We start from the raw sequence: 25228 nt of genomic DNA on the forward strand, positions 1-25228 counted from the left end.
TTTTAGAAGACTTGTTCTGTAAGTAATGATGACTTTTTTTTATCATCATTGTTTTACACTTATCATTTAGTATAAGAAATGTTTGTCCTTAATACTTGAAGAAAGATTTGCCCAAGGAGTAGTGTAGGAGAGGACCTGATGAAACCGTCTGTACAAATATACTCAAAATACAGAGTAACCAGCTCAATATGTAGCTTTCATCTTTTCACTGGACTTCGAGCAATTGAAAAACCACAGTGTACTTTCTGAAAATAGCCTGTCTCACGCAGTACATGTATACATATTTATATGGCCAAAGTAAAAAGTAATCTTTAATAGTGGTAAATGAAAGCAGTCAGAAGAGACTGTTTCTGGAGATGAGTTTTTGTCTGGGGGCAGAGGTTATGTATCCATGAGTATACATTTAAAATTTATTATGGAAATTATAAAACCATAGTTGTAGATATTTATTTTCATTATTAACTTTGACACTTTGTCTTGACTCATACCTACAGGGTATTCTCTATGCTATTTTTTTATCCTTGTATATCCATTCTGATCTCTAACTGTTTCATCCCCTAAGTCCCTTTTGTTTTACCAGTTGTGTTAACTTGTAGCTATTTCTACTGTATTCTTATAAATTTTACTGGCTTTTTCTTTTTTAAATATTTTGTTAAAAAAACAATAGGAATTAGTTAAGTTTGCATATGTTCCTCACTTGAAATAATCTGAGGGTGATGTAACATGAAGCAATGAAACATGCAGTATTCAAAATACTGGTAGTTATACAAATTGGAGACAGATGATTTTCTGAAAGTAGTTTCAGTTGCTGACTGAAAGGATAAAATGGAAAAAAAACCACCAACCTTCTTGCTTGAAATTGTGTTTTTTGTTTTTTTTTAATTGGTCATTACTATTGTAACTACTTACCTGCTACATCAGTAGCTCTTCCACATGTTAAAACAAAAATACTATCTTCACAGTTTCATTTATGTAATCCTGGCAAGAAAGGGAAAAATGTGAAGGATGGGAAAGCTGAAGAATTTTCTTATTCTTGTAGGCCTATCATGGCCACCATCAAGCTCTGGAAGTGCTGGTACAGTCGCTGCTGGACCTTGATGTGAGGAATAATAACGGAAGGACACCATTGGATCTTGCTGCCTTTAAGGGACACGTGGAATGCGTAGATGTGCTCATTAATCAGGGAGCATCAATCTTGGTGAAAGATTATGTTGTAAAGAGGACCCCAATACACGCTGCAGGTATGTGCTGACTGCTAACCTCTCAAATTTTGGGTTTTGAAGTGGATCATCTTTGTGTTTAGACTTCTCTATGATTAATGTTCTAAGAAATGGTGTTTAGGAATAGACAATGACTTTTAAGGTATATGCTGTGCTGAGAAAAGTGTAACAAAGCAGTTGCAGGTAGAAACCAGTATTAACCCAATAAATCATTCCAGCTCGCAGAGTGCTGTTCCACACTGCTCTCTGGAAGGGTGCGTTGTCCTTGTCCATTCAGCTAGCCAGGCTCGCTGTGCTGACAGGTGTCAGTGGCATGTTCCTGTTTCTCTCCTCGTCTTTCAGGCAGCCCAAACTGTAGGCCCAAATTTAGATACGTGAATTGTGTTGCCTGTCTTGGCAGTGAAATACTTCTAAAAATGACTGGAGTCTAGGAGAATTTTGTCAGTTTGAGAAGAGACATGAAAACTATACTCTGGGTTTTTTCCAAGGATTTAAATGACTCCTGAGTGTTTTCAAAATAACAGCAATCCTTTGCAATATTTTCTCACTGCCTTTCCTAGAAAACTTCTATAAACGTACCTTTCTCAAAGTCTAGCATTCATACTATATTCTTATTTTTTTCTTCTCTTTGAAAATAGGCTTATTTAAATTGACATTTATAGTTACGGTGTTATGGAAATGTTGCAGTAAAAAGAGCATTATGTACAAAACATCATCATTCTAACCACTTAATTTGTTGTCCATGAGCACAAGCTGTATTCTTCTATTTGATTTAGCTTCTCCTAACTTCTGTTAGCATTTCTGTCTGCTAGAGAAGCATGAATTGTCACTGTTATTGTGTGGACTGAATACTGCAGCTGTATGTCAGAAATAATTTCCCCTCCAACAAGCAATCATTTGTCTTTCATGAGTTGCATTTAAATGTGATCTCTCAATTTTTTGTTTCTTTCTTTTTTTTTTTTTTTTTTTTTAACTGCTTGGTTGATTACTTCTATGCATTACATTTCCTTCCCCTCTTTCTAAATGTGATTTCAATTATCGTTTCATAACTGTGCACATGCTACACTTGCTAACAAAATCTGCATGATTGGCTGGGTATGTGTTTACCTGTGCCTTAAAACAAGGAAAAGTTATGCTAATTACTGTATTAAATTATTCCTTCTTGTGATGTTGTATAAGCATATATTCTAATTACGGTTAATGTGTGCAACCTCATTTATATGTAAAAAAAAAAATACCTGTTGGTAATTGGCAGTTGGAATCGATTACTTTTAATACTATACAGCTGAGAATACCTAATTTCTGAAATTATTTTCTAGTGTTCACATTTTTGTTTTTTAATTTAAGTTATAACAGTGGTAAAGCTGTACAGTGGGTTCTCAAGCTAACGGGCTTTAGCCTGAGCAGGTTATTGTTCTGTTTGAGCTGTATACTCAAAGGCAATTAATGTAAAACTCGTTTTTATGATGTTTTACAGCTACAAATGGTCATTCAGAATGTTTGCGGCTATTGATAGGAAATGCAGAACCACAGAATGCAGTGGACATTCAAGATGGAAATGGACAGTGAGTTTAAATGATACACATTCTGTTCTTCACAAGTTATTGCATTTTATAAAAGGAAAAACTAAATATTTTACATTGATGATTTTTAATTTATTACTTTAAAGGGAGATGATATTTGAACTAGGACAAATGAGACTGTGTATTTTGCAATAAACATAATCTTGGCAGTGAAAAATGTTCTTGTTCAGCTGGGAGGAAACTAAAATGTGTCGTCTTGCCCAGATGCTGAAAAAATGGATTCTAATAGTTTAATCAGGACTTCTGAATTAGGCGATATTAAAATATTTTCTTGTATCTAAAAAGCAAATATCAGTGGCGTTCTTGGAGTGAAGATAGTGCTAGAGAAGATCATTGATGATGTAAATTTTAACAGCATTGTCCAGAAGGACAGTAGTTGTTATATTTCAGCTGAGTGCTAGTCTGTTAAATTTCCATGTAGATTACACTTTATTTCACTCTCTGCTTAGGACTCCTCTGATGTTGTCAGTTCTCAACGGGCACACCGACTGCGTTTATTCACTCCTTAACAAAGGAGCAAATGTAGATGCCAAAGATAAGTGGGGAAGGACGGCATTACATAGAGGGGTAAGAGAATATTCCTTTTCTGTCCTTTCCAGTTTTATACATAACTGATTTCAAATACAGACTTAATATGCAGTGTTAATGAATTTCTCATTATTCTCATCTTGCCATTCTTAGCTTTCAAAAGGCAAGCTTTTGGCTGTTTGCTCCGTACACTCAGAATTCTTTTGGACTTCTAGAGTCTCTTAATCTTGCTGTAAAGTGTTGACTGGAGAGGTCCCAGAGTCCCATTGCTTTTTGTTATGGGGTGGGGGTAGTGTTAATGGGAGGAAGAAAAGCGTGATGCATGCCATATACCAAATATTTTTTTTATAGTCTCTGCCAGATAATACAATTGAATGAGCCCTAGAGATTAGTAGTTCATTCAGTGTTATTCCAAGAAATTATTCTGTCATCAGTATGATAATACATTGCTGTTTTTCCAACAGAATGGCTGTTTCCAGGAATAAAAATAATAACTGTGCTTATTTTGTTATTACTTAAAAATGTAAGAAATTGCCTGAAGTTTGCTTGCTTTAGCTACACACCTTGGCTTATATACATGAATATTTGCAAACTTGCTATTTCCTGTCTCTCTCTCACAGGCAGTTACTGGGCATGAGGAATGTGTGGAAGCATTGCTTCAACATGGTGCTAAGTCCTTATTACGAGACTGTAGGGGGCGAACCCCTATACACTTGTCAGCTGCATGTGGACATATAGGTGTTCTAGGAGCTCTCCTGCAGTCAGCTACATCTGTGGATGCAGTACCTGCAATAGCAGACAATCACGGCTATACATCACTGCATTGGGCCTGCTATAATGGTAAAATACATTAAAGTTAAAATACAGGTCTAAATATATTTGTTGATATCGAGATAGATTTTATTACTAATTATAAAAGCAACATATCAAGTCTGTCCTCTTCCAGTTCGTTTTAGGCAACATGACAATATGACGGAGGTGATATCTTGAGGGGAAATGCATTAACATCTAATACATAATATGAGGTGTTTATTTTTGTACTACATTTTTGTTAAAAATTGCCTTCTTAGTTTTATGCCTCAAGGAGTCTTTCAAGAAATTCAGCATAGTACCTGTGAATAGAAATGTGCCACACATCCCCAAAAAATAACTTTCACAGGGAGTCCTGGGAGGAATGGTTTCATATTAAATCTTTTTTTAAACTTCCTTCAAATCAACCTTGATAGGCACAAGAAGCTAAAGTATATATAAGTGATTCAATAAGAACTTTTTTTTTTTCTTCACCGATACTTTTCTTGAATTTGGGTGTGAGGGAGGCCTTAAAAGGTAGGAAATTCATTCAGCTCCTTTGCTAAAGGTTTTGTTCTGTGTGCTCCTTTCCGACATAGTAGAGGTTCTCATTTATTTCACCTCTGAGTCACATGATAGAGAATGATCACGAAGTAAGGGTTTAGAGCTTCACTTTACCGATTACTTTTAAGTGAATAACTAACTAGACTGTCTTCACAGCTGAAGCAATTGGGTAATACACTGATAATTTGAACTAGAATAACATCTCTTTATCACATTCATAAAATTAAACTCTTACAGCTTGGTCTGCTTTCAGAGTGACCACAGTGTCTGAATAAAACAGAAAGGAAATATGCTTGATTTGTAGAATGAAAATTTGTCAGGACTTGTGAAAATACGAATCTTCAGACAACAGCGAATGTTGAACTAAGGTTCTCCGCATATATGCATCGAAGATCAAACAGTTACAGTTGTTAGCTACCTGTACAGCAGCAGGCTATAGAATTTTGAAAATAATAGTCTGATAGGTCGAACGTGTTCTTTTTAAGCTTTTGTTATGGCTATCGACTTGGTTTTTCTTTGGGTTTAGCAAGACAGTGGAGCAAAAATAACCCCCAAATGGTGAAGACATCTTCATGTAGGCTAAGTGGTGAATGTACAGAAGAGTTTGAAACGTGGAGGTGTAAAGAACTAAATAAAGTGTTCTGGATGTTCTTCAGACAGCATGAGATCCCTTCTAAATTTCAGAAAGTTTACAATGTTAAATGTTAGTTTGATTTTCAGGATTCTAAAAATGTCTTCGTTGCTAAACTTAGCCCTATTGAATATAACCAGTGTGGTGTTGAAACTTTCAAGTGAAATATTGCTTAATCCAATTTAGATAGATTTTTTTGTTGTAATCCGTAAACAGACCTTTTCCCTTTTTTTAATACCTAACTTTTACATTTGCTTTAGGTCATGACAGTTGTGTAGAGCTCCTCCTGGAACAGGAAGTTTTCCAGAAAATGGAAGGAAATTCTTTCAGTCCGTTGCATTGTGCTGTGTAAGGAAGTGCAAAATTATTCTTCATAGATTTCATTGCTGTATTTAACAAAAGATTTATCATTCTGTAAATAACAGGCTGTTTAATTCCTTATAGGATAAATGACAATGAAGGTGCTGCAGAAATGTTAATTGATACACTAGGTGCTGGTATTGTAAATTCAACAGATTCAAAAGGAAGGTAAGAGTGTAAATGCACAGTGGAAGAATGTTTGTAATATAGTAGTTAGAGTAGCTCTGCTAAATTCTATAATCATTTGGGGTTTTTGTATTGGCTGCTTACATTAATTCCCCCTTCCCTCTGTTTTTATTCTTTGAAGAATTTTTTTTTATTCTGTGCTAGAAATAAATCTTAGATTTTTAAAAATCCTGTTCTGATTCAATAAACTTGAATTGGCTTTTTATTATATAGGCAAGTTTGAGCATGTTTTAAATTGTGTCACTTTGTGGGTAGTATTTTATGTGTATTTTATTTTTTCTGAATCAAATTGTATCTCTTATAAATGACATAGAGGGAATTATTTTGAAACTTGAAGGTGACTTTCTAAAGGCAGCAGTCACAACTCCAGCTATACTGATTGCAAAGGATCAGTGAGAGGGACTGCCCGGTCTTTTGTATCTGCAGGATCACAGTCAGCGTGCCCCTTTGAATAAAGTAGAAACCATGGCTGAACATGGCCATATTGTCTTTTGATCTGTTGTAGAACTCCTCTTCATGCAGCGGCTTTTACAGATCATGTTGAGTGTCTACAGCTTCTGCTCAGTCACAATGCTCAAGTAAATGCTGTAGATTCTTCTGGGAAAACACCTTTGATGATGGCTGCAGAAAATGGACAGACAAATACAGTTGGTAAAGAGAAAGCTTTATATATTTCTGCTCTTAAGTTTGTTATCTTACTATGGGTAAAGTTGCCTTACAGTTAATGTTATTGTGGATCTATTTTGTCAAATCTATGTTTTCATTTTGCACAAATGTAATCCATTAAGACTTTATGCTTTTAGTTAATACAAATGTTTATTTCCCCAGAGGTGCTGGTTAGCAGTGCTAAGGCTGATCTGACTTTGCAAGACAGTTCTAAGAACACAGCACTCCATTTGGCTTGCAGCAAGGTGTGTGCGTAGTCTGACTTACCAGTGCTGAGCTTTGTGTTATCAAGCACTGTTTGCAAATACTAACTTGTTACTCTGAAAAGGCATTCAAAGCAAGTTTTGAAGAGTATTTGTTATATGACAGATGTTTGTTCTGTATTAAGGGTCATGAAACTAGTGCCTTGTTAATACTGGAGAAGATTACGGACAGAAACCTCATCAATGCCACCAATGCAGCCTTGCAAACGTATGTATCACCAGTGAGTGTGTTTTACAGATGAGTTTTTGGTGTGTTTCTGCTAAAACCAGTACCTTGCTCATAAAGAGGAATATTTTTCAGAATTTTTTCCCAAATTGGTTGAATCTTGATTGAACTGCCTAATAGGTACGAAGAGTTTAACCAACTTGAAGTGAAATGGTGTTTTGTTCATACTTAAAGTTCTAGTTTTAGCTGAGTGTAAGTATTACAGTATTGTAATTCAGGGAATCCTGTGTGGAATTACTGCAATCCGCTGAGATTACCTGTAAACCAATATTTTCCTGTTTTATAAATTACCTAATTTTTCAATGAAAAATTCACTTCAGTTAACAACTCATTGGAGGCAAACTAAGACTTGCTCTTCAAAGCTAGCTAATGAAAACCCTAGCTGAAGTATGCTTTTATTCAGCATGCTTTCTGTTAGGAAAAGATACCTATTGCTACTAGGATGGAAGACTATTTTCTATTAAATATTGTGGAGACTGTAGTATTCTGAATGCTTCCTGAAGATCTTCTCTCAAGTAGAATTTAAGCCTATTTTGTTAGCCCAATCATAAGGAAAACTTAAAAATTTATTGGTATGTCATACTGGGGAATATATTTCAGGATGGGCTATTAAAATTACTCGTCTGCCTTTTTTTCCTTTTAAAGAATGCATTTGTGTTATAGGCAATATTTGACACCTGATATGTAGCTGAGTTACGTACATGAATTGGTAGACTGCTTGAATAATGCTATCACAAACCATTTAGGAAAATGTGTATTTCTTTGGTCTTACATCCCTTCTGGAATCTGTCATGTTCAAACTCCTACAGTTCTTCCAGCTATTCTCAGACATCTGCTTGAACTAAGGAGTTAAGATAGTAAGACTTCTTCCTCTGCTCTTGCTGCTGCTCACCATGGTGCACCTCAGGCAGCATGAAATAACCAGAAAGCAGGAAAGGGATTCATTGCCCCATTTCTGGCTTGAAGGGGGGATATCTTGGGAGGAGAAAAAGCAAAAATGAGATGGGAACAGAAGTGGGAAAGTATGCTACCACAGCCTTATCTAATTCCACCCACATGCCTTGGCTCATATAGTCTGATCAAGCGATGTCATGGGGAAAAATAGGTACATATTCGCACCTCCATGAAATGTTTATATAAATTTCAAGATTTTAACAGTTGTTTAAAATATTACTGGTTTAGCAAATGTTTTTTAATAACTAAACTGACTTTCTAAACAGCTTTCATCATAAACAATGTCCTACTTTGTGCCAAGATAAGCATTACAATTGTTGGCCTCTATTTTAATTACAGTACATTTTTCAGTATATCTGTGGTGTGCAGTAGTTCTTGAATTTTAATACTTTAATATAGGCACCGGAGATATAGGTTCTCCTAATTGTATCTTTTGCATTTCTGGTGTCTAAGTAAGGTACTTGTTTCCAAATCAAAATATAGTTCACAGTTAATTCAAACAGTTTTAAGAATCTCAAAACGAATGAAGAGCAATACAAAGCAGAAGGGAAGTAAGCTGATTATTCTGTTTCCTGCTGAGTGGTTGTAGGGTTTTATTTAAGCCAGTGGGAACCAATTTTGAAAAACTGTTGCATTTGATAAAGATATAATTAGAATATTTGAGGTAAAGCTACACTTTCCTCGATAGATCAAGTCACTGCAAAACAGGGTTATGGTTAATAGTTTGAGGTTTTGAAAAGTAATCTGTTTTTTGTGCTTCACTCATTATACTGTAAAATAATTTTTCATTTCTAGTCACAGTGGAATATAGTGGTTTCTAAAAGGCAGACTGATGAAATGCTTCTGCATCTCTTATATGCATTTACATGCAATAAAATGACTACCATTCTGCTGTTGCTATGCTAATGATTATTGCCAGTGACATGGAGTAACTCTCAGATGTCATGATATCTGTTACAACAGTTCAGTGAAGGATTTATCAACAGTAAGGTACCAGATGTTTGTAAATTTTTAAAGTGATAAAGTTCATAAGCAGGCAGGTCTCTTCTAGCAGCTACTTCCTCGCTGTGTAGTGCCATAAAAAGAACAAAGAAAGTGCACAATTGTTACTGTACAGTTTCTTTGCAATAAGAGATTTTCCGATTTTCCCATCTTACTTATTATATCTACAATATTTATATAATGTGTAAGTAACATACCAGTAAAAATACTTCAATAATCATTTAACTAGATGCAAGCTACCTATCTTACTTAATATCTTGTTCTAAGGTTTATACACCAGTTTGCTTGTCTTCACAGACCTCTGCATGTTGCTGCTCGGAATGGACTAACGGTTGTAGTTCAAGAGCTTTTAGGGAAGGGAGCAAGTGTACTTGCTGTAGATGAAAATGGTAAGAATAAATTTAACTTTGTTTTCCCCATGAGGAACTGTGGTTTTAAACTCAGCTTGCTGAAAAGCAATAACCCTTTGGCAATTTCATACGAACCTTGCAATAGGTTCCCCCACAGAAAAAGTGTGTTGTGTTGGCAGTGGATCATTTTAGCAAAGCAGCAGAAGTGTAAGGGGAGTGAAAACTTTCAGAACAATGTGGGTCACGGCATAGCAACGTTTGGTTTGCATCTGTAGTTTTATAATGAATACATTAGCTCTGGCATACTGGAGAAGGTCAAAAAAATGTGATGCACAGAGTAAAATATAACTTTCAGCTGTTAAGAAGCTGGGTTGAATTGCCATCGGTTTTGTCACGGTAGGTATATTGGTGTTAGTTTTTAAAAAGCAAGTATGAATTACAGATCTCAGTTACTGGTCTCAAGCTTCTGGTTCTTTAGAGTGTTTTGGCGCACAGAAGTAAGAAAAAGTAAATCCTATACCTTGCCAGTACAAAAGAAAATTAGATCTACTGACTTCTTGCTTGCATATTTTCATGTAAGACATCTGTGGTCCTCCAAAGTTGTGCTTTTAAAAGCATAAGAGCTCCTGCTCTTATGTCATACCCCAATGTGTCTTAAATGAAAGCAGTAGCTGGGGTTTGGGGCGGGGATGGGTTGGGGTTTTTTTGTTTGGTTGTTTTTGTTTTGGTTTGGGGTTTTTTTGTTGTTGTTTTGGGTTTTTTTTCCAGAAGGGATGTGCCTAATTAACAGTTCTAATTATATTTCCAGTTTGGAAAGTTTTTCCTCTCTTAATGTTTACTATGACTTTCTCCGTGTGTTTCTCAAATTACACTGCTTAAAGTGACATGGGTGATTTCAAGATCATTCCTTGCCTAAAATAGAGTACAGGGGTAACTGCTAAATGAAACTCCCTAAACTGAAAAGATTAGAAAACATATCTCTCTGATTTTTGTTTCTCATCACAAGGATGCTAACTGGAGATGTTGTTTGTATTTTTGTGGGCTTTTCATGTGCACCCAGCCAGTGCCTTTATAGGGTGGATCTTTGACGTAACAGAGAAAAGAGTTGTTTGTATAGAAGTCACGGTTCTCTGGCAGCCTGGGGATCTAACTGCAACATGTTAAACTTCTTTTTAATTCTGCTCATATTTTAAATTTCAAAGTAACTGTGAGTGCTACCTAATCTAGTTCCTCACCGTGGTTCTTAACTTTTCTTTTGAATAGCTATTGCTTTGTTTATAAAATTTTAAGCAGCCTCCAGAATATTCATAATTAATTCTTTTTCTGTTGGATGAATGTGCCAGCTTAAAGTACAGTATGTGCAAAGTGATGAATACTTTGAGTTGTGAGAGTGCAGGGGACATTTTCATGGGATTTATCAATTTATTTCACCTGTCATTAATTTTTTTCTTAATTCTTAGAAGTACTAGTATGTCAGCAGGCTTGCTAAACCTGTTGCAAAATCTTTTCTATTAAATGGAAAAGCTGGCAGTAGTGATAGCCAGGTTCTACTTTACGTCTACTTGTCTTTGATTTTAGCATCTACTGCTAGAGTATAAGTGTTTCTAAAGAAAAAAAAAAAAAAGGCATCCATTTATTTAATTCTAATAAAGTAAAACTATAGGCGAAACTTTGATTTTTTTTTTTTTTTTTTTAATTTTTCTTTTATTAGAAAGACCTAAGAGTATGATTCATCCATTTTTAGGGGTGAAAGCTATCTGTTCAGCAAAGCAGACTGGAAGAAATAGGCACTGGGATATTTTGCATCACAACACTGGCATTCTCTTACTTTAGCATAACTCAGATAATTTCAGTGATATGCCACGCAAGCTTGGCATTTCAGATAGAATTAGGTGAAACTGGAGGTAAAGTTTTAGTGTTTTACATGGAAGTGTGTCTTGATCTATGGAACATAATCAACAGAACTTCAGCTGGTATGGAGTGGTGATCCCCTTTCTGTCTCTGAAGTTGTTGCTTTCTATAAAGGCTGCACTGACCTTTTTTACAAGCAGTCTCTGTATCTGTGTAAAACTACTTAATAGTCCTCTGCTGCTATAGCTGGGCTACAGAAAATTATTGAAAAACATGAGCTTTGAAAAAAACTAACATCACTCCAATTCTCTGCATTTCAGTTTATAAATAATTTATAAGATATTTAAAACTCTAGATTTGAAGTCATATTGCTTTTGTTACAGAGCATCTCTTAATGTGGTGAGATCACTTTGTCAGATGTTTAAGAACTAATGTCTTCGGAATGCAACTGAAACAGCAAATTAACTGTCCGGTGTACTTCCCAAAAGTCGTCATGTTGAGGGTTCATCCTCAGTTCTGTATCAGTTCTCACTCCAATCTTTCAGTTCTTTTCCCATGTTTCCACACCGGTCTTGATGAAACTTTGCCATCACCCGCATCTACAAAAATTCTGTTGAATTTTATGTTATTTATGCAAGTTTACGTGTCTGAAAAGAAATTATTAGCTTTTTCTTTGATTTGACACCAGCTAAAGTTTTATTTTTGGTCACTCAACCAACTTTTCAAGGTTTGTTTTTTTTTTTGTTTGGGTTTTTATCCTGCTATTTAACTAACTAGGCTAGCTAAATTTCCTGGTATGGTCTGTCTTTTCTTTGTTGTATTCATGTGCACCACAGTAGTGAGAGGAGGCATTCTCTAACTCTGGAGACTGACATAGCATGGAGGTTTCTCTTATTTTCTAGATTCATCGTTACAGTCATCATTGGCCTTTCAAGCTTTTAAAAAAATAAAAGGGGGGGGGAGGATAATTTTTTTTTTGTCTAGTTCTTTTCCAAGCCCTCTTTTACTCATATTCTAGTTTATATTGGAGATCTCCAGTTTTGTGGAAGGAATTTTTCTTGTAAATGCTTACAAGATGACTCACACCTCAAATGACTTTCTTCTCTTTCCCAAGTTTAAGACTTCATTCAGTTGATCTTGACAACTGTCTTTGCACTGACCACATTAATAACCCTCTGATTTTCCTGTAGGCGCCTTCATGGAAACTTTAAAGCCACAGGGGAGGGAGCAGCTCCGCATTTGGGCAGGGAGAGCCCTGGTCTTAAGTCCGCGTCCACCACTTAGACACTATTTTCTGTTGTGCGAGAACGCTGCGTCACCTCACTCTGCTTCTGTTGCCCTGTCTGTAAATGAAGATAGTGATATATTTTTTTGGTTTTTTGGGGTTTTTTTTGTCCTGTGAAAGCTTATGCAAATATAAATACAGATTATGGGGAACATTATATGAGAACTGAGTTAAGAGTATTTCAGTGGAGTTGGTACCTTCACCAACATCTTATTGAAAGAACACTTAAAGTATTTATTGTTGCCCTGACATATGAATGATCAGTTTGCAGTTGTTTGAGGGACACAAAAATATAATTTGTTCTTATAATTTTAAAATAATATAGACAAAAATAAAGTGGTGGAGGACGCAGATGTTAGTCTTTCATGGTGCAAGCAGTTACTTCGTTTTGCTATGTCTAAGGCAAGAATAAAACTGTGGTATTTCATTCCTAGTTATGAAAGCCAGAAGCTTAAGAACTACAACAGAATATTAGTATAAATACTGTTTTTAGAGAACTTTTACAAGAGGCAAGTAATCTGTTTAATCTTTACGTTGGCCTTTAATGTTTTTTTATGATGAACTGGGATGCTGAAAGGTAGCTGGTGACTGCTCGTTTTTCTTCTTTGAGCTTTTATCAAATCATGTTAATGAAAGAAATGGTGTTGAGTATGGCCAGCTTGAATAAACTTACTTTGTGTGTCATCTTACCTTCATACAATCTCCAGCAACTGTAGATACTAAATTGTGTGCATTTGAGTATCAATGCTGAGCCTTCTGTTCTGCCTGACGTGCCTGAAACGCAGTCTTCACCCGAGTGTAGCAAGCTCTGGCCCTTGCTTCTGAATCCTCTCAAAATGTATCTTTTCTGCAGACTGGCACTGTTAACTCTGAGCTGTTTAAGTGCTGTGATACCTTACTAACAATGAAAACATCTGCTGCGCTGCACTTCTGTACGGCCCTATCGCATGGTCAGCTGGTGCGTTTTGTGCTTGAATTATCTGTGTGTTTCCTTGGGTTGTATGCTCCTCTGGGCAGGGACCGTTGTCTTACTCTGTTCCAAGCACCAAGCACAAGGTCTGTCCTGAGCAAATAATAGTTCAGCTGCAAGATTGTCTGTCCCCTGCTTGCTGTTTTCTTAATTTCTAGCTACAATTATTTACCATAATGTGCCTACTTGTTTAAAACTTCTGTGCAATTGTAAAACGCAGTGACTACTCCTGAGCTCTATCCTAACACTTGACCTGGATCTACTTCTACAATAAAGATGATTCCTTAGTAGTTGAAACACTTGCTGGTAGAACAGGTATTGCCTCATTTTCCATGCCTTCCTAAGGTCTGGATAGAAATCCATCATGTGGTTTGCTTTAAAGCCATCTGTTATTTAAGATTACTTGTGTGCTTTTTACATGGATGTTGCACACCTTTAAGTTGTGGACGGGGGTGTACTGCAGGACTTCAGCCTCCCAAATGTACCTGAACGTGAGTCTTCCTGTGGAGCTCATTGCGGGCGTGCCTGTCGCCTGCAGCGAGAGATGCTGCAAGGTGATCTGGCCACCTCCTTCTCTCTGGAGCCAGGTAGAGGGAACTACTTTGGTCTTGGCAGCAGAATTAGCTGTTACCTGTGGTTGTACTAATGTGACTGCCACGCTTCTGGAGCTGCTAGAGTCACCACCAGTGACAGTGCCTCGGTGTTGTAGAGATACCCTGAGACCTCTGCCAAAGCTTATCCTCAGGTGCCTTGCTGAACGATGAAGCCTAAAGCCTGAGACAGGAGCAATGTGCAGATCTCCACTGAGGAGAATTTGAAGCGTTTTTCTTGACATTTAATGAGGAGAGGCAAGCACACAGGGAAGGGGGAACTGCAGAAGGAGAAATGTTGGAGCATTATTAGAGCCATAGTTACCCCGAAGAGATTTCACAGCTGCGTAACCTGACTGCAAATCACTCCACAGCCCGAGACCTCCTGCGTTCGGGGGTTGTCACAGTAGTACTGCCTGGCAGGAGTTTGGCCAGGCCAGCTGGGCAGCCAAAGAGGTGTAGTTTCTCTCTGCAAGTCCTAGCCTACTAATCCAGCTGGCATTTCCTCAGATTTCTGTGGATTTCTTAATTGATATTCCTCAAATAAAAGTTAGACATTGGCTGTATAGTTTCTATTACTGTTTGTTGTAATGAAGTATTATAGGTTGATTGAAATTGTATGCTCTGCCTTTTCAGTTAACTGGCCCTGATGTTTTAGCCAGCTTATTGAGACAGGACGGTGTTATTAAAATAACTGTCTGTGATGAACAGCTATATGGAAGCTTCTAGATAAAGAAATATTTAACATGTTGAGCTGTAGTTTCTGCGGCGGCTCTGTAGTGAATGCCTGCGCCCATCACTGTTGGCTGCCATTAGTTGTCTCTCCTCAGCCAGGTGACTTCCTCACCATTTTGAAATCCAGGCTTTTCTCGCTGGCCTGGAGTGTCTGACTGTGCTTAACAAAACAATTACATGTCTGTTCCAAAGCCCACTAACTTCTGGGTTGTTTTGTAACCAAAAGTTAAAAAATTCTAATTTATAATGCATTCATTTTATGTTCCTTTTTTTTTTTTTTTTAAACAGTGCAGAACTAAGCAATATAAAATACTTTTGCAGCTGAAAGATTACATGATCTTGGAGAAATTTTTACATTGTCTTTATTTTAAATGAAGGTTTTGGTTTTTTTCCTTGACTTTCTAGGTTACACACCAGCTTTGGCCTGTGCGCCTAATAAGGATGTGGCTGATTGCCTAGCTCTCATTCTGGCCACGATGATGCCTGTTTCGTCGAGCAGCACATTACCTTCCCTTACGTTCAATGCCATTAATCATTACACCAACGCCTCAAAAACTGTCACCTTCGATTCCTTGCCAATCATGAGGAGTGACCATAGCTCTTACTGTACTTTCAACAACATTGGCAGGGAAGATGGCTACCCGTATACAGAAGAAGACGAACTCAATGACTCAGATTCTGAGACCTATTAGAAGCTACATTTTGTAGGTCTGAAGAGTGAACCCTCACGCTGGAAGGTCAGACTTGTGCTTTTGAAAAAAAGCTATCAGTGTTTGAATGCAAAAAGAGGACAGACCTTTGAGAAGATGGTTTTTTTTATTGTGGTTGCATATAAAAAAAAATCTGTGAGACTCTAGGAGGATTTTTAAAAGCATATTTTGCAGAAGAAGCATAAATTCTTGAATAAGTACTTGGAATCCATGGCAAAAAAAAAAAAAAAAAAAAAAAAGGAATGTCAAAACTGTTTTATTTAACTGTATTCTACCATTCTGGTTTTGGTGCCGGGAGTAGTTTCTGCAGACTGGGCACCCTACTTGATGTAAATGAACAACACTATTGTACAACACAAAGGATGCTAGATTTAAATATTATCAATAAAACTAAAACCATTTTGAAGGCAATAAATGAGTTTGGTACAGTAGGCATTGTTTGTGCTGCAAATTGCCAAAGGACCAAATAACTTAAAGATTTTTTTTTTTTTTTAATTAAATACCTTTTTGTGAAAACTGGAATAGGTTATTTGAGAAGTTGTTTTAACCAAACCTTAATTACTTCTGAAAAAGAAGCTTAGATTTGGTTTTAAATGTTTATTTTTTTTTATTTTTTTTTTTTAAATCATCTGAAAGCCTTCCGACACTATTAAATGTACCATGAAAGAAAGCAGATGTACTTTTAAGTTTTGTTTTCTTTTTCTTTTAGGAGAAAGGAAAATGAACTTGTCATACTTTTATAAATACTAAAACTAAACCAGCTAATGAGGTGAAGTCAGGGTGAAAAATGTACAGTGTAATAAACAAGGGAAAGGGTGGGAGATGTGGGAGGGAAGCAGTAATTGTTGCACAGTTTTAGATTTTTTAACTTCTGGGTTTTGGAATGAGATTTTTTTTTTTTAATTTAAAAATACATAAGTAACTTGGAAACTATGAAACTGCATAAAAAATTGAAATGTCTTGATAGCCCTGTTGTGACTGAGAGTTCTTTTCGATAATTTGTCCACTTCCTTACATCATAAATTTGTATGTAAGATTAAAATTGTATATCCCTATCACTTTTTTTTTTTTTAAATAAAACCCTGGAGTTACAAGGGGGGGAGGTGAATTTAAAAGTATATTTCCCTATTAGAAAAAAAGTACAGTGTCTGGTCTGTGGGAAGAGCTGTGTATCTTTGTTGTGCTCCATTTAGAAAATAAACAGCAGAAACAAGTCCCTGTAACGTAGTTCAGACTTGCCCGAAGATTTTTTTTTTTTTAATTTATAACAGACTACTGTGGGTTTTTTAATTGCCTGAAGAATGAAAAACTGACATAAGTAAGCTGAAGTTTTGTCTGTTAAATATGAATATTTACTTTATTTGGCTCTGCTTTAACTATAACTGTTACTTTTCAAGTGAATTTGTTTATGTACATGCAAGGAATCCTTGCATGTCCTGGTAAAGTACAAATAAATTACTACAAACTGATTCCAATTTCCTTTTTATCCTTTTTGTATTGTGAAACTGGAAATCTTTATGATATTGTAAATTATCAGCTGGTTTTCTGAACATAGTGTGGAAACACGGGACAATATTTTGCTCTATTTGATAATTTTGTGGGTTTTTTGAAGAATTAATGAGCATGTACATAGAAATAGTGACTGCTTGAATACTGTATTTACCTGCACTCTTTCAGTACTTCAAGATTCCTGTATATTTTACGGAGTATAATAAAACCCAAATGTGAGTTCTACTAATGAATAATTTATTTGTATCTACTAAGCATTAATTACAAAGTCTCTTTTGTTGAACTGTTAGAATTTATAAAATCTACTTCACAAAGGCTTTGCCGGCATTTTAATTCTAAAGTGAAGGTGAGTTATTTCAATTTAAAGTAATTAGAAATGTTAAATGACTTCACTATTCCTTTAGGCTTCCTTCTAAGTATTACTTTCTTAACCATTTGTGCCTGTGTTCATTGTGCACATGTGCGGTATGTTTGCCCGTGAGCAGAATTAGATGACTTCAGGGAGATCGTGATTTCTGTGTTTTCTTCCCTCTGAATCTTTCAAAGCGTAGGGCTGTGTGGGAGTGATGTTTGTCCCTCAGCTGAGCGTGCAGGCAGCGCTCCAGAGATCCGTGTTGGCCTGTCTTGAGATTCACTGCATCTATTTAAATACAGAGGGTGAAGCAGCACAGTCCCGTTGTTCCTCATACGCTCCTGGAAAATCTGAATCAGAATGCCAAGTAGCACGCCTGTTATTTCAAAGGTAACAATTGCACATTTCTGTTAATGAAACTGTCCCATTTTTGTTGCTTCAAAGGAACCGTGAGGAGATTGTATTAATAGGCCTTTATTATCTGTGCTAACTTCTATTTGACTTCAAGATGAGCTGTTACCTCAGAGCGTGGTGCCTGGAGCCGTCGGGCCGTTCGTAGGAGGGGACACTCCTCTCTTCTTTGAAAAATGAGCAGGGCAGTAGAGACCGAGAACTATTCATGACCACTGTGTGCCTGGGTGACAGGGGAGAATAAGCTCAGAAGGCGTTAGTTTAAAAGTTGAAGATTTGGATATGGAATACAGGCAAATGCAGACAACAGTGCGGTTGAACACCTTCGTTTCCTTATGTCAATCAGAAATTGTGCCTCTCTTTCATTTCATTACTATGCACCTCTTGAGGAGGAAAACTTTTTTGCCGCATTAAATTGCATTTTTTTTTAAGTTTTGTGAACTTCTTAGAGCTAAAGATCTGTCTTTTTTATTACAAATTGTTAATTCCATTTAGGAATTCAGAGTTACACAACTTGTGTAAATCTCATCTGTCTCATCATTAGAATTTATTTAATGAGCCTGTACATTGTAATTTGCATGCATTTGGTTGGTTTTTTTTTTTAAAAAAAAACCAAACCAAAACAAAAAAAACCCAAAAACTCCATTACTACTTGGCACTATGAGTAGGACAGTAATTGTGCCTTGTAAGTGATAATTGGGACTATTATTAGAATGTGGTCTTATTCCAAAAATAGAGTGTGATTTGTTTAGAGAACATGCTCCTGTGGTCAGAGACCACTTTCTTAATGAGAGGTCAAGGAACAGAAGGTTCATTGTTTCTGTAAAACAAATAATGCTGTTGGGGGGGGGGGGGGGGGACACACGACACGACGGACGGACATTTAAAAAAAAAAAAGAAAGAAGTGTTCATACCTCAGTGGAGGCCTGTTCACTTCCAGAAAATTATATTGGAACCTCCATCTTTCTAAAAGAAATCCTCCTCTTTTTGTACAGATGAATAGGGCACAGTTATTGTTACAACCTTCATCCAAACAATCTCTTGGATTTTCACCAAGACGGAGCAGCGAGCCTTGGCTGGCCCACTGAAGCTCTATATTAGAATAAAAGAAACCCTTTTTATCCGGGGGGGTGGGTGTGTCAAATGGACTTCAGGAATGAGAACAACCAGCTCTGCTCAGCTTTCTGTGTACTCTGGCTTCTGGGATGTTGTAGGGGTTTTTCAGTTCTCACATAAATATTCTGCAGGAGAAAATGCCACGTTAGTATTCACCTCCCAGGCTGAGCTGTTACTTTGAGTGTAGCGTGGTAGCATAAATGCTCGATGCTGTTAAAATGAAGAATGAGTCTGTCTTCCCCCCCCCGCGTGACCCCACTGTAATCAAAAAGATTTTTCTTGTAATTTCTTACAAAATCTTGACGTCTCTGTGTCTCCTGCTTTGTATTTCCTCCTATTACTCTTTATTGCTTCCCCACCCCTAGATACCTCCAAAATAATGATATATTTGGAACAAGCAGAGCTAGAAATACGCACTTTATAAACCTGGATCTTCGTTGTGGTGGGGTTTTTTTCCTGGTCATCTATTTTCTGGTTTAAAATTCTGACTTGTCTACCGGGCTAAAGAATTAATAAATGTTTTGTTAAAAAAAGTTAGTATTTAAAAATGAATGACTTCAAAGTTTTGCTGTTTTTAACATCTACACAAAGGGCACTGAAGATCCCAAAGCTGCTCCCTAAGCTGTACAGAAGATCACTAAAAAGGAGCATGTGATAATGTTTACACATTCTTCAATCCAATAATTCTGGTTTTGAGAGGAATTTGCCTTCCTGTCTTGCCCAGAGACTATGTACATTTAAAGGTAACAACTACTGTAGTAATCCTGAATTTATTTATTATTTATCCTCTATTTATATTCTAGTTTACAAAAAAAAGATAATGTTCATTAAATCCAGTTGGTTTGAGATAACACAAGTGTTGTTCTGATAGCTCAGCTGCTTTATTGCCAAAAAAAAAAAAAAAAAAGTTTGTGGTGACCTTTCTGTTAATCGTGCAATGACTGGGTGAGTGGATAAGCCTGTAGAAAGACGGGAAGCAACAGTGACTACTGCACAAGAGACTGTTGTCTAGCACATACTTGCGAGAAGTTTTTCCATGCGCGTAATCATGGAACATTTTTAAGAGTCCTGGATGTGTCCAGGGAGCCCATACTACTTCATTCCATGTTTGGATCGGTGAAGTTCACATCTTAAAAACTGAAACCTAAATAAGAAGGGTGGGTGTTGATGGGAGCAGCAGTTGTGGAGAACCGGAGGACGTGCTCTGTGGCTCGGTGTACCAGAGGGCGGGTGAGGGAGGTCCGTGGGCCTCCCCGCTGGCAGCTGCGGCGCACTCTCCTCGTCTCCCACCACTTCGCTGCCCTGTGGCTCTGCTGATGGTACATAGCCACTTCCCAAAGAAATGTCATCCTGCTTTTGGTTAAAAAGCAATGATTCCTGATAATCCAGTCCTGGTTGGATCAGACTAATAACCTTGGAGAGAAGGGCCTTTATAATCTCTTAGTAAGTAGTTTAAACTTTTAAGACCACTTCCGTAAGTCTGGATTTAAACTCAGCAAAATCCATTTTAATATCAGGAGAAAGTAAGTATTCAAATTCTTGAAGTTGGTCCAACAAATTCATCTAAATCCTTAAATCCAAGATTGACTGGTAATTATTGCCCCTTGTAGTAATCTCTCAAAGATTTGTCATGACTTCCTTATAATCCTTTTATATGCTGCAGAAGCTGATGGGACAGTCGGAGAAGAATTCTTTCAGATTAGGATTAAAACCCTTTTTTTTAATAAATCTGTAGCTGTGACTCTAAATTGACCAAGATAGTAATTTATAAAACATGGGTCTCCTTTAGAGACTGAAACACGAAACGTTAAATGTGAAGAGATGCAATACAGGCCTCTTTGTTAAGCTGATAGCATTGGCTTTTTCATTTTTCTGGAGTCCTTTTCTCACTGTAATGTCCATATGTTTTGAAGACTGTTAAGTGCAAAGGAACCACTGTACATTAATTTGAAATGGCAAAACAACTGGTCATTCTTAAGAAAATATCCTATTATTGTGTTTATAGTGATCTATAAGCCTTATCACAAAAATCCCTTCGTTTTATTGCTTAATAGGAGAAGCAAACGCCTGGCTGGATGTTGTAAATGTCACCGAGGTCTCTCGTGTGATCCATGTATCCTCACGTACCTACCGAGAGAAAAACTGTCTGAAATGGCAGCCTTGGAAAGCGCGTTGCTTTCAGTTGTTCAGTCATCTAGAGCCCAGGAAGATCACAAGAGTGTTTTGGTTTCCCTTCCCTGGGGGAAAAATAGTTACAGATGTGACTAAAATTTTCAAGCTGTGAGCTTTTTCCTGTCTCTACAACTCACTTCACAACTGAATGTTCCTGACAGGGGAAGACGACAAATGTCCCTGCTTGTGGGACTTGAAGATTTCTTGCAACTCTTTCCAGCCCAGTATCCCAGTCTCCTTAGCACTGTTAGTTGTCTTCTTCAAATAAAGCAGCATCTAAATTATCCATACCTCCCTGGTGCTGTGTATAAAAAATATAAAATAATAAAATAAAAATAAAATAAAAAATATAAAATAATATCTCTTATTTTACATTAGGATAAACTGAGCTCCTTCCGTTCCATGCTATGTTATAGGAATTTTCAAGCTGAGGTTGGAAAAGGAATCTTGCCGTATTTCACCATGGAACTGTAAACATAGTTGAATAATATGGAACCTAAAGAGCCTTTTAAGCTGTCTTAATAGTGTTAGTGTCACTAAATATTTAAAGAGGAGAAAAACACCTTACATTATCTTTTTTTTCATTAAAATTGGAATAGAAGCAACCAGAAATTTTGCTATTTGGATTCACAACAGAACAAAACAAGTTGATTTAGTTCACAAAGCTTAAGACAGTGAGGTCTCAGATGTTCTTTTAACATAAAAGAATGTATTAGATACCTTAAATAGTTTTAAAGCAAAAGCTAAGGATTCACATCCTATCCTGTCATGTATTTCCTATCCCTTGCCAAACTTTGTTATTCAAGCTGTCTGCGTAGTTTTCTTAAAATCTTAAAAATCCTTCTTAGAGTCTATTAACATCTTACTGAATTCAACCCTTCTAATCTCTTCTACCAAGAGTTTGTTTGATCTGCTGTGGGTACCGCTATCATCTTTGACTTCTGACCTGCGTGGCCTACGCCTGCCCTCCCAGGGGAGGGAGGAAGGAGAGCGCAGTGAATCTCTGAAGCACTTCCATTGCCATTGACCGTTAAAAACTTGACGGAGCAATAACTCTCACTTCAACCGGTGAATATTTGGGGTTTTCAGGAATGGCATTTGCCACCACTTTCGGGGTTTTTTTTTAACCTACATAAATGGAGGAGGAGAGGGTAGTTCTTTCTAGCCACTGAATCTGTGTGTGTGTCAGTAGTGTTGTTTAGGCATTGTTCAGGTCCTCTTTCTGTAACAGCTCTGAAAACGTACTTTTCTTCACTTGGCTCTTTTACGTGCTTTAGATGGTATGTCTGAAACAGCCAAAGAGGTCAGTCAGTTTTTTGCGTTGGTCCTCTTGGGTTTTCAGTGACGCTGGGGTGCTTGTTAAAATATCTGATGCTGCCAGACAGGTCACAGCCTGGGCAAGACCGTGCTGTGCCGCACAACGATGGCTTCCTTACTTCCATGTTGATTGTAGGAGGCTCTTGAAGCTCAGTCACTTCAGTTCACCTGTGGAGATCTGCCTAAACGAGCTTATGCCCACCTCTGCATTGTGAAGATCTCTGATCTGAACAGATTGTCCCAGTCGGTCACCAGTTCCTCAGCCTGTTCACATGCCTCTCAGTAGCTGAACTCCAGCATCCTGTTTGCCAAACGTTCCTTCGGTGTGCTTTCTGGGGGTTTCTCTCACTGTAAGCAGAGTATCCCCACATCCACCTGGAAAACTCACTGGCCATGTGAATCCCAAAGCAGCAGATCCCTTACGAAGAAACCCCCGACACCTCTGACTTGCGTGCTGTTACCCCTGCCCAAGCAGACAGTTCCTTGGTCTTGGTACAAACTTCCAAATCCTGATTTAATTTAAGTCAACAGACTGAGTGAGTTCAAACTCTTCTAGTCTTAAGCTGTACTTCCCGTATGTCAGAACATCCTTGTGTTCTGGTTTGTTTCTGGTTGTGCTGACAGACAGAAACCATTCAGGAAGCTTTAATAAAACCGTTTGCAGCCATTGAAGAGATATCAGATGATGGGCTGCATTACAGGGTGTTAGGAGTTTGCCGGTGCGAACATCAGCCTTGCTGAAGGCTTCTCGCACCTCCTCGGTAAATGGTACGTAGCTTCACTCGCGTGCACGCTGGCTTGTTTGGGAGCGGGGCTGCATTCAGCAGGGCAATGCTGGGATTGCTGTTCCAGCGCACACCTCCAAAACCCGCCCGTCGGTGGTGGTGAGCGTTGGAGGCTACAGCCTGGTCACCCCGTTTCAGAATGGCTACGTCTGTTGTCACTCAAAGATCGGGATGGCGGGGGGGAGTTACTTATTGGTAATTCTCCCGCATGTCTGGTACTGTCTGTTCCGCTTCTTCCAGCGTCCCTTTGCTAAAGGCTGCTTTTTTGGGCGAAGGAGACAAGGTATGAAAACACACCCTAATGCTTGCGCTTGCTCTCCTCAGGGAAGAGACAGAGCAAACCCATGCAAACGGTAGGGCCAGAATGGCTTGTTTTCTAATAGTTTTGCCATACCTAAAATTAGAATAGCTCTGTGGAACACACTTTGCAAGTATCTCCCAGATAAATGCTTTTTTCTCCCTCAAGCATAGCAAATACAAGTAATGCTAGTTACTTGCTTAGCCTGATTTGTTGTGATAATGACAGTCTGCTTTAGAACTCAATCTGAAACAGTATTTCATGCACGAGGATGCATGTTTTTCAGTTTACAAAGTGAGGTGGGGAGGCTTGTCCTGAGAGCTGAAATTTTCCAGCTGTTCGTTGTTCCTTTCTTTTCAGACTTGGTCATTCTGGTAGTAGAAGCAGAAGCACAGTAAGCACCGCAAATGCTTTTCTTCTTTACCCTGTATGTTCTGGAATTTGTGCAGCATTCAGCAAGAACACCACTGTGGGTGCCAAAGAATTAATGTTTTTTAATAACCCTGCAGTGGGATGGCCTACTTTTGCATCAGCAAGTTTATGTCTAACAAGAGACAGATGTTCCCCTCTCCGTATTTCTGTCCAATATATGCTGCGGGATAAACAAACCTGTTGTACTGCTGTATCAAAACTGAGTGTGACTAGGTCCTGGCTCACAGTAATACAGCTTGGAGAAGGAAGGTTTGATAGAGCCTGAGATCATACATATTTATATACTTATTTTGTGTAAATATTTATCTTAAATATTGATATATTAATAAATAAACCTTGAGGTAGAAATTCAGCAATTTCTTGGTTGTTTTGCTTTCCGAAACCAGAACGCAAGTTCATTCAAAGGAGGAGCTTATTGAGCACCTTTCAGTGCACATACTTGTAGCTGCCGTAGTGATTCCAGTTTGAACACATCTCGGAACTGACTCGGGCAACCAAAACGGAGATTCGCAGCTCTCCTGTGAGCGCTCTGCTCCTCACTGCTCCTCCCGGCCACTGGAATGCAACTAACAGACTGAGCAACTGCAACACGAGGATTCACCAGCGGAACGGTTGTGTTTATTCCGTTACTCAACAGCTATTAGGCAGATGAAGTCATAACAGCCACTAAGACCACACAAAATCATAATGCTTGAGAATAAATTATCTTCTCTGAATTTAACCCCAAATTAATAGCCTTTGAATATTCTCCACTCAATTCCTTCACTGCAGTAGAACAGTTTGTCACTGCAGTACGATATTTATAGCACTTAATCTAGTTATTGCTCTGGAAACAATGGTGTGTTTTACTCATTTAGCAGCAGGAACCTGCCATCTGGTACACGAAGTATTTATGTAAAAACCTTGCTGTCCCACAATTCGTTATGTGCTTTTCACAGCTCTTGTTGAATGAATTTATGAACCACGTGTAAGATGTCTTGAAGTCAAAACGGTCTTGAAATGACCTCTCTTTTACAAAGGGAAAGTTAAAGTACTTAAACAGTACATAACATAGTCGTTGATATTCATTGTTTTCTTTAAACACAATTCCTTACACAGTAGGCTGGAAATCACGTCTCGATGCAGTCTAGTTTTTCACAATCATTTGATATCCTCTTCCCAGACTAGCTGTTCTGTAGTTGTTCACAAGTGTAATGTTCAGTTACTGTTAAAAGTATATGAGAAAACTCACTGAATTTTCTAATGGGATTACAGACAACCGAGTGGCCAGTAAATGGTAATGATTTCAGCTGGGAGTTTTTGACTCTTAAGAAAAAAAATAAATCACAACACACTAACCAGAAATCAGAACCTCACCTTATACAAGCTGTATG

General features: G+C 37.6%; 1 protein-coding gene across 4 annotated transcripts in view; it reads left to right on the top strand.

Annotated features, from left to right (window-relative positions):
- Positions 1-17134, top strand: part of ANKRD28 (ankyrin repeat domain 28) — a gene marked incomplete at its 5' end in the record, with an annotated part of 128442 nt that extends 111308 nt beyond the window's left edge. For 2 of the 4 annotated variants that reach the window (XM_082317631.1, XM_082317632.1), the window contains 11 exons: positions 1040-1241; positions 2698-2785; positions 3253-3370; positions 3952-4171; positions 5576-5663; positions 5760-5843; positions 6367-6512; positions 6690-6772; positions 6916-6998; positions 9240-9361; positions 15159-17134. In XM_082317631.1, the coding sequence (XP_082173757.1) occupies positions 1040-1241; positions 2698-2785; positions 3253-3370; positions 3952-4171; positions 5576-5663; positions 5760-5843; positions 6367-6512; positions 6690-6772; positions 6916-6998; positions 9240-9361; positions 15159-15445 (1521 nt within the window). In that variant the 3' untranslated portion in view covers positions 15446-17134. The remainder of the gene's footprint in view (positions 1-1039; positions 1242-2697; positions 2786-3252; positions 3371-3951; positions 4172-5575; positions 5664-5759; positions 5844-6366; positions 6513-6689; positions 6773-6915; positions 6999-9239; positions 9362-15158) is intronic. The other 2 variants (XM_082317629.1, XM_082317630.1) reach the window with 1 other exon arrangement.
- Positions 17135-25228: the final 8094 nt, after the last annotated feature.

The sequence above is a fragment of the Platalea leucorodia genome (genome assembly GCF_965183815.1).
Source record: "Platalea leucorodia genome assembly, chromosome: 1".
Taxonomy (NCBI): domain Eukaryota; kingdom Metazoa; phylum Chordata; class Aves; order Pelecaniformes; family Threskiornithidae; genus Platalea; species Platalea leucorodia.